General features: G+C 45.2%; 1 protein-coding gene across 3 annotated transcripts in view; it reads left to right on the forward strand.

Annotated features, from left to right (window-relative positions):
• The window catches only part of LOC135099916 (forkhead box protein J3-like), a 105,476-nt gene that overhangs the window by 82,988 nt on the left and 12,488 nt on the right, over positions 1 to 10,000 (forward strand). For 2 of the 3 annotated variants that reach the window (XM_064002617.1, XM_064002619.1), the window contains exon 2: positions 8,431 to 9,624. In XM_064002617.1, the coding sequence (XP_063858687.1) occupies positions 9,523 to 9,624 (102 nt within the window). In that variant the 5' untranslated portion in view covers positions 8,431 to 9,522. Of the gene's footprint in view, positions 1 to 7,783; positions 7,946 to 8,430; positions 9,625 to 10,000 lie in introns of those variants that run through there. The other variant, XM_064002618.1, reaches the window with a different exon arrangement.

Raw genomic sequence — 10,000 nt, forward strand, 5'->3', positions numbered from 1 at the left:
CAGATTTCTCCTTCTCCTCCTCCTTCTTCTCTTCCTCTTCCTCCTCTCCTCTTTCTTCTTGTCCCCCTGCTCCTTTTTCTTTCTTATCCTCGTCCTCCTCTCGTCTTTCTTGTTTTCCTGGTCTTTCTACTTCGTTTTCGCTTTACTTCCTCCTTGTCTTCTTCCCTTTGTCCTCCTCCTCCTCCTCCTCCTCCTTAAACTCGTCCTTGTCCTCATATTTCTTTCATGTCCTCTGTCTTCGTATTTCGTCTCCAGTTCCACTCCTTATTGTCCTCTTCTTTCTTGTCATCCTTCTTCCTCTTTGTCTTCCTCCTTTTTATCGCTTTTCTTGTTCTCTTTATCTTAATATTTCATCTCTGCTTTCCTCTCCTTACTGTCCTCTTTCTCTTCGTTGCTCTACTTCTTCCTTGTCCTCCTCCTCCTCCTCCTCCTCCTCCTCCTCCTCCTCCTCCTCCTTGTCCTCTTCCTTGTCCTCGTCACAGCAAACAAGTCACGTCATGTCAAGGTTGCGTGTCTATGAGAGAGGGAAAAATACCGCTGGCTTTCATCATGGCCTCGTGTTCTCGGTCTCGACCTCTCCTCCTTAATAAAAAAAAACAGATGACAACAGGGGGAGTATGAGGGAAAAAAAAAATAACACCGGTGACCTACATAGTGTCGAGTGTGACATTGTATTTATTAATAAGAATTTTCTCCTCGTGTTTATTTTTTTTATTTTTTTCCTGTGCCTCAATGAAAGGAGTTTTCTGTCTGGTAGAGGGAAGGCAGGAGTGAGTGAGTAAGTGGGTAAGTGGGTAAGTGGGTGAGTGAGTGAGTGAAGGATGGGAGTGAGTGGAGGAAGGAAGGAGAGAGGGAGGGGAGGAAGTAAGGAACAAGTGAGCGAGTGTGTGAGGGAGACAACGTATGAATGATGTTTATAATAGGGGAAAATACTTCGTAGAGATAAGGTATTGCAGTAAGGCCTACAGTATATATATAGTGTACCTTGTATTGTAGTGTGTGTGTGTGTGTGTGTGTGTGTGTGTGTGTGTGTGTGTGTGTGTGTGTGTGTGTGTGTGTGGTGTGTGTGTGTGTGTGTGTGTGTGTGTAATAATAATAATAATAATAATAATAAACGGTTTATTCTTTAGGCAGTCAACAAACTGTGTCTGTGTGTGTGTGTGTGTACAATCCTATCCCAACTAATGCGTATGTACTTTTCTTCTTACTTTTTCTCTTAATACCATTCTTATAGAGCACTAAGAACATCATCATTATCGAACTTGCTATAACAAAACAAAACACACATAACCATAGAAACACAATGGAAATACTATAATAATCTAATTTTTCTACTAAAATACCTACGTACACACACACACGGAGGAATCAAAAGCTTTTTGTCTTATCATTTCGTCTCCTCTAACAGACTGTTTTCAGCTTCTCCTCTCTCTTCTCTCTCTCTCTCCTCTCTCTCTCTCTCTCTCTCTCTCTCTCTCTCTCTCTCTCCTCTCTCTCTCTCTCTCTCTCTCTCTCTCTCTCTCTCATCGCCGCAATGTTGCATCTCTTGCTAACTTCTACTGCTATTTTCACACTAAATGCTCTTCTGATCTTGGTAACCGAATGCCTCTCCTTCTCCCGCGGCCTCGCTCCACAAGACTTTCTACTTCCTTACACCCCTATTTTGTCCACCTCTCTAATGTAAGAGCTAACTAGTACTCTCAAGCAACCATTCCCTTTTCTGGTAAACTCTGGAATTCCCTGCCTGCTTCTGTATTTTTTTTTTCTTCCTATAACTTGAACTCTTTCAAGACACTTATCCTCTAATATGTGACAATCGCTTCTGACTCTGTTTGGGAACTGGCACTTCCATAGGCCCTTTTTTTTTTCTTCTTCTTCTTCTAATGTTGTTGCCCTTGGACGGTATCCCTCCCACACAAACACTCACAAACATAAACACACACACACACACACACACACACACACACACACACACACACACACACACACACACACACACACACACACACACACATACAAACACACACACACTCACAAACATAAACACAAACTATTAACAGTGGTGTTCCTCAGGGTTCTGTCCTGTCACCAACTCTCTTCTTATTATTCATTAATGATCTTCTAAACCAAACTTCTTGTCCTATCCACTCCTACGCTGATGATACCACCCTGCACTTTTCCACGTCTTTTCATAGACGTCCAACCCTTCAGGAGGTAAACATAGCACGCAGGGAAGCCACAGAACGCCTGACATCTGATCTTTCTAAAATTTCTGATTGGGGCAGAGCAAACTTGGTATTGTTCAATGCCTCAAAAACTCAATTCCTCCATCTATCAACTCGACACAACCTTCCAGACAACTATCCCCTCTTCTTTAATGACACTCAACTGTCCCCCTCTTCTACACTGAACATCCTCGGTCTGTCCTTTACTTATAATCTGAACTGGAAACTTCACATCTCATCTCTAGCTAAAACAGCTTCTATGAAGTTAGGTGATCTGAGACGTCTCCGCCAGTTTTTCTCACCCCCCCAGCTGCTAACTCTGTACAAGGGCCTTATCCGTCCATGTATGGAGTATGCTTCACATGTCTGGGGGGGTTCCACTCATACTGCTCTTCTAGACAGGGTGGAATCAAAAGCTTTTCGTCTCATCAACTCCTCTCCTCTAACTGACTGTCTTCAGCCTCTCTCTCACCGCCGCAATGTTGCATATCTAGCTGTCTTCTACCGCTATTTTCATGCTAACTGCTCTTCTGATCTTGCTAACTGCATGCCTCCCCTCCTTCCGCGGCCTCGCTGCACAAGACTTTCTTCTTTCTCTCACCCCTATTCTGTCCACCTCTCTAACGCAAGAGTTAACCAGTATTCTCAATCATTCACCCCTTTCTCTGATAAACTCTGGAACTCCCTGCCTGCTTCTGTATTTCCACCTTCCTATGACTTGAATTCCTTCAAGAGGGAGGTTTCAAGACACTTATCCACCAATTTTTGACCACTGCCTTGACCCTTTTACGGGACTGGCATTTCAGTGGGCATTTTTTTTTTATTGATTTTTGTTGCCCTTGGCCAGTATCCTTCTTACATAAACACACACATACACACACACACACACACACACACACACACACACACACACACACACACACACAAGGGAAAACGTAGCATGGAGACATGAATCACTTCTTACATTCATAGTTTTATTTTCAATCCACATTTGATACACAGAGGCGGACGTGGTTCCTTGTTAGCGTCTGTCTGTCTGTCTGAGCGTCTGTCTCTGCTTCATTAAGGTTGCTGACGTGTCCTCGGATCCAGGGATACTAAACTTGGGATTCATTGCAAAAAAAAGCCACACAAAATTGCTCCTTATTGGTCTTGCTTTTCATGTTATTAATGAACGTATTGGTATTTTGGTATAGAGTTTGGTATAGTAGTTTTAGTAATAATCACATTAGTGTAGAGACAACTGCTAGAATACTAAAATGTTGGCACACAATGGGACTTAATCTTCATATGCATATATTTAGTACTAAAGTAGTAATAGTTATGAATTCGTATATTTGTGGCCTCTCGCAAGGACCACTTTCAAAGACCACAGAGATAAGCAAAACAATAATTCTGGGCAAACTTCCTCAATGTGAGTAAATCTTCGTATTCATGCATATCAACTATTGATAGTTTTAAGTTCCTTCTTCACTATGGGCTCTTATAAGGATCAATCTCAAAGACCACAGAGATGACCTGAATAGTAATTATGTGCAAACACTTTCAATGTGAGTAAATCTTCGTATTCACAGACTTAATAGTAATAGTTTTAAGTTCGTATCTTTCAAACATGGACTCTCATAACGACTAATTTAAAAACCACAGACATGACCACCAGGCTTCCCATGGGTCATTTCGCTACTGTGTAAAATCGTACATTCAACTACCAATGGAATCAAATAAACTCCTGGAAACAAAGACCAGCTTCCACTACAGCCGTTTGAAAGTTGTTGAGTTACAGCACCAGAATGTTTAAGAATACGAGGCTTTGTAATAATCTTAAGAGCGAGAACTGACGTAGTGTACAGCAAGAACAGCAAGTGTCCAGCAAGAACATGGGAGGGAGGAAGCAATTCGTTAAAGTGAAGAGGCGACATAAATATGAGTACTCTTTTTTTCGATATTACTTTCGACAAGCTTTCATCGCCGACTTTGCTTGTCTTTTGTATATGTGTACAATCTACTTGCTGTATGTTTGTCTAGTCTCTCTCTCTCTCTCTCTCTCTCTCTCTCTCTCTCTCTCTCTCTCTCTCTCTCTCTCTCTCCTCTCTCTCTCTCTCTCTCTCTCTCTCTATCTATCTATCTATCTATCTATCTATCTATCTATATATCTATCTATATATCTATCTATCTATCTATCTATTTTATCGGCGTGTCTCTGCTCCTCGTCTTTCGTGGCGGTGATCAGCGACCCAGATCTGAGGGCCTCGGGTCGATGCGATGGAGGCGAGGACGGTGCGCCACTTCAGAATGACTCACTAAAGGTCACCGCTAGCCTGGCCCACACCACCACCACACCACACCACCACACCACACCACCACACCACACCACTAGCACCACCACCAACTCACCGCTGCCAGACACTGTGACTCATGGTGATCTGATGAGTAACCAGTAGTGAGGAATGTTAGGTTCCGCCCAAAAACATGGTGTAGTAGTTATACATTTGTTTGTTTGTTTTAAGTGTGTTTTGTTCCCTCTTAAGTATTTTTTTTTTCAAGGGAAACGGAGACTAGTCGAATTCCAGCTTTTACGTTTGTTTGTTTTTTCCTTCATTAGTAGTGCAGAACGCTTACTTTTTTTTTTTTTTTTAAGTAAGAGGGGCACTGGGCTAGGGCTAATAAAATATTAAATAAAATCAAGTAGAAGAAAACGCCCATGATTTTTTTTTTTTCTTTGTTACTAGCATTAGAATTATGAAAGTACGTCTTGAGAATCACAGTAACTCCCACTAAAGTCTGTTAAAAAGTATTTGTGATGAGACGTCGACACATCTGTGAATGCAGTTGATATGCATGAGTGAAGTAACCTCCTACACACATTTATACCGTTGTGTTTTTCTCCACTCCCAAGTCCTTTGATCTGCTGCTGACACCCTCCTTTTAAAACCTGATAGCCAATAGATACTTAAGAGATCAGGGAACTTTACATAGAAAAAAAAAAAAACATATAACTATAGTAAAAATGAGAGCAGTTCACGCTGACCTTGACTGCACCTTAGTTCGAAACAATGAGAATTATGTCATGCTATACTTTAACGGAGATTTACGACTCCCTGCCATGTTAAGGTCATCCCGAATCCGTATGAGTGAATTTTATCTTTGGTCGAACTCACGAAAATTGTTAGGCCGCAGTTTCAATGTTTTTTTTTTTTTTTTTTATTTTCAAGTCATTGCCATTCTCTCGTAACTCCACGTTTCACTCTCTAAATGTGAGTCCTCCCCCCCTCCCCTCCCATTCCCAGCTACCACCGTAAATGTCAACATTCTCTCTCTCTCCCTCCCTCTGCACCCACCTTTCCGGCCCCTTCCCATTCCTCCCAGCCCTGCATAGTCCTCCAAGGGTTGCCTGCTGGTGTGTTTTAAGGCCGCCTCGCTCGCTCCGTGAACTCTTCTTGTCTCTTTCAGGCAAACCGTGGGAACGGTGTGCGTGTGTGTGTGCCGCAGACAATGTTATCTTGATTGCTCAAAGAAGAAAACGTACACAATGTTACGCAACAACAACGCGTCGTGCTGTGAACTGAATATATATATGAACGGTGAATGTCTCATCAAAGAAGTGATACAATACAGCGGAAGTCCTCGGGGGTACATGGGTCACGCAATCATGTCAATAAAGAACATATGTCTCACAAACCACCGCAAGGCTGCTCCCAGGCCTCGTCAGTATACACGGGCTGCTTCGTCAGTAATCCGTCGCTTGTGGTTCAGAAATATATACGAACTGCTTCGCCAATTAACAATCGTTCACGGTTCAGAAATCCACTATCGGACAGCAGTACAGTCGACAAACTAGTTAGAAAGCTTGCCAACAGAGGGTCGTGTTACACTTTGTAATTCCGAATTCCGCCACAAGACGGCAGTGCACTCACCAAATCCCTATGAGGGTAATCTTAAACAAAAAGAACTAAACTAGTATGAAAGCTTATTCATAGAGGGCAGTGTCCCTTAATAATATTACATAATCTTACAGATGGCGAGAAAATCATTCTCATGTTTAATCCTTGAGTCGAACGTCTCCCAAGTAAACAATGGTAATACTGAGGTGCGCTACAAGTTATTCAAAGTCACCAGGTGTTCGGGAATCACTGCACTTTTCTTAATACTTCAGTCATCTTATATAATTCCATGGAAAATCCTTGACAGACACTAAGAAGGAGCGAAGATACTTCCTTTTCCATTCCCAGTTCGGCCCCGCCATCCCAAATAACGACCAAAATTGTACACCAGTCCGTCTTCCAACCCTACAAGCCTTGCCTTATTCTGCCCATCAAAGAAGCCTCTCTCTCTACAGCGACAGTAATTTTCATCACTGCGAACCCTCAAAGGCAGAGCAGGGGACAGCAGAGCACGCTGGGAAAATGACACTGGCGTCCCCTGACCTAGACCTCTCCTGGTGGTGGCCACGACGCTCCCTCCCTCTCCCTCACGCTGGTTGTTGACATTTTGTGTTACTTACGAGTTCATTTTGTTAAAGTTTTCGTTTAAGTTTATGAGAAAGTCCTCTCTCAGAAGTAAACAAAGAGAGCTCAGTATATAGAAACATGTGGTAGATCTCTGCAACAGTGACAGTATCAACTGAGGATAGAGGAGTGTTAGTGGTCCCTCCTCAACGAAAAAAAAAAGGAAAAGAAAAGAAAAACTATCATAAGGAAGAGAAGGAATTGGCAGTTCCTTCTCAAAACACACCCAAAAAAAAAAAAAGAAAACTATCATAATGAAGAAATGGAGTTAGCAGTTCCTTCTCAAACACACACACACAAAAAAGAAGAAAGGAAAACGAAAATAACAGTACAACAAGGAAGAGAAGGAATTAGCAGTTCATTAACACAGGAAAAAAGGAGAAAGTAATGATGAGATCACCTCTACCATTTCACTCGCACTGCCATCATTCCTCTCACGTTACGCAATGGATGGCGTGCCGAGGCCTGACTGATGCCGCCAGATTCCCGATGGATGACTGGCCTGCCTCTGCGTGCCGCCTCTTAAAAGAATCGTGCTGTAGCCGTGATCGACAGTCGGTCCTCGCTGCTCCTCCCATCAACATGACCCACCACCACCACCACCACCACCCTCCAGTCCCGGTCCCTCCGCACCATTCAGTCGTGTCCGCGCCCCTCGCTGCATCGCACTTCTCTCCACATCCCTCCACCAGAAACCCGCGTGTTGCATAATGCTCGCCTTACCCGGGATTCCTGCGCTCCCCCATTCCAGCCGTGGCCTCACTCGGGAGCGTCCACTCGTCCAGATGATGGGATCCCACGCGCCCTCGCCTCCTGATTGCCACTTGACAACAACAGCAAACAATGCGGCCGCCCCCCACAATGAACGCCGACAACACTGTGCACGTCGCCGCCACCATCCTGCCTGGAACGTGACGGGTCTGTTTGTCTTCGTTATTCAGGAAATGTACGGTGAAGGATGTGAAGGAACCGCTCCCTCCCCCCGACGCTCCCCCTATCCGCGTCTACTCCCCCTCCCTCCCTCTCCGTGTACTGTATAATCCCCTTTGATGATGAAATATGAAGGTAATGACGGAACGTTTATGGCCGTCGATTTTTTTTTTTTTTTTTTTTTTTCCTTTTTTGTACTGCGTGAATGGTGGAGGAATTCGTCTGGTTGGCTGAGGAGGACTGGGAGTTGTGCACGCCTCCACAAACTGCCTCGAATGGATTTAGGTTTGTGCATTTACGTATAGCGAAGCACAGCGTAGCATAGCGTAGTACAGCGTACCACCTACTAATATATTCTTCTTACTGATACTGAAATGATCTCCTTACATGCCGCAGAGTTCACTCTCTCTCCTCTCTCTCTCTCTCTCTCTCTCTCTCTCTCTCTCTCTCTCTCTCTCTCTCTCTCTCTCTCTCTCTCTCTCTCTCTCTCTCTCTCTCTCTCTCTCTCTCTCTCCCTCCCTCCCTCCCTCTCTCTCTCTCTCTCTCTCTCTCTCTCTCTCTCTCTCTCTCCTCTCTCCTCTCTCTCTCTCTCTCTCTCTCTCTCTCTCTCTCTCTCATCTCCTCTCTCTCTCTCTCTTTTCTATTCCTTTTTTTCTACTCTTAAAAAACTGTTGTAGCTTTTCACCACTAATAGCAATAACAACAATAATCATCATTTCTAAGAATAACAGCCACATCAGTATTAACAGTTTCCTTTTCCTTCTTTCCAGAGGTCCTGGAGCCTGACAGAGAGTGCAGAGACATGGCACGAGATTGAATCATGTAGCTGAGGAAACAAATTCGGGCAAGAAGGAGGCGCGTAGCAACACTGTGTACAGCCTTGGTGAGACCGAGTTCAAGGCGCCTTTGTGAATGGTGGCGGCGGGCAAGCGAGCGGGTGTTTGCTGTGCTTTGCTGAGTGACGCGAGAACCGCCAGCGATGAACTGACGATGAGAAACAGTCACTTCTCGCCAGTTTCACCTTTTCTTTGCATGTAACGCATATGTAGCAGCTTTAAAGGTGCTTGTAGGTAGTTCGTGGATAAATTTCAGAACTAGCGTGCTTATAAAGACGCTTATTCCTACGCCTGTATATCTTGATACCATGAAGCCTGCGCTGGAACTGCTCGGGGTTGACAAGTGCGTGTGAGAAACTCCGACAAGTTGTCATGTGCTTCACAAATTGGTCAGAAAGCTGGCAGTAGGAACAAACTAAATGTTGGGAAGCGGAGGGAGAGAGTCCTTTCAGGTGTCGCCAGACGGCCAGGATCCCTCGTCCAGGATGCTGGGACCGGCCGTGACCACTCACTCCTTGGCAGGTCAGGCAAGCACCGCTGTGATTCTACAGAACCAAGGAACTGAAGGCGACACCAACACTCAGCAAGACTCCCTCAGCGTCACCAGCAGCAGAGGCAAGGCTCCTTATCTCCCCCACCACAGAGCGCATCGCCCTTATGGCAACAGCAGTGACGGCCCTCGCCCATTACGACCCTTCCAGATGTGCTATGACCAGGAGTGTGGGCACAATGGGTGGCGGGGTGCTGAGCACCGCTACTGACAACACCGTGAGCTGCGGAGATGACCTCACCTCGCTGTCCTGGCTGCACTCCCTGGACATGGGAGGGAATGGTGCCGCATCTCGCCACCCCTCCCACCCCACCAGCGTCCCCCCAGCCACATAACCCCTTACCCTCCCACAACACACATGCACCGCCCTCGGACAGAAAGAGGAAGGTCGAGGCTCAAGACAAGCTGGACAGAATCGACTACTCCCTAGGACTGGCAGCGCCAAGCCCCCTTACAGTTACGCGGCGCTTATCGGGATGGCCATGAAAGAGAACCAGAACAAGATGACCCTCTCAGCCATATACAAATGGATCAAGGAGAACTTCGCTTACTACAAGACGGCAGACCCTTCCTGGCAGGTGAGTGAACACGGCACAGCAACGCCCCAGTCTTACTTTGAAATGCGACCCAAATAACAACGATACATATAGAGACGCAGGAACGCTATTCCATAAACTATTGTCACTATCCATTTCTTCAGTAACGGCAGCGCGAGCCACGATCATGAAACACACACACACACACACACACACACACACACACACACACACACACACACACACACACACACACACACACACATTCAGTCTACATGAGGACGAGGAGGAATAGGAAGAGCGCAGGTACACACACACACACACACACACACACACACACACACACACACACACACACACACACACACACACACACACACACACACACCACACACACACATACACACACACACACACC

This window comes from Scylla paramamosain, chromosome 4 (genome assembly GCF_035594125.1).
Source record: "Scylla paramamosain isolate STU-SP2022 chromosome 4, ASM3559412v1, whole genome shotgun sequence".
NCBI lineage: Eukaryota > Metazoa > Arthropoda > Malacostraca > Decapoda > Portunidae > Scylla > Scylla paramamosain.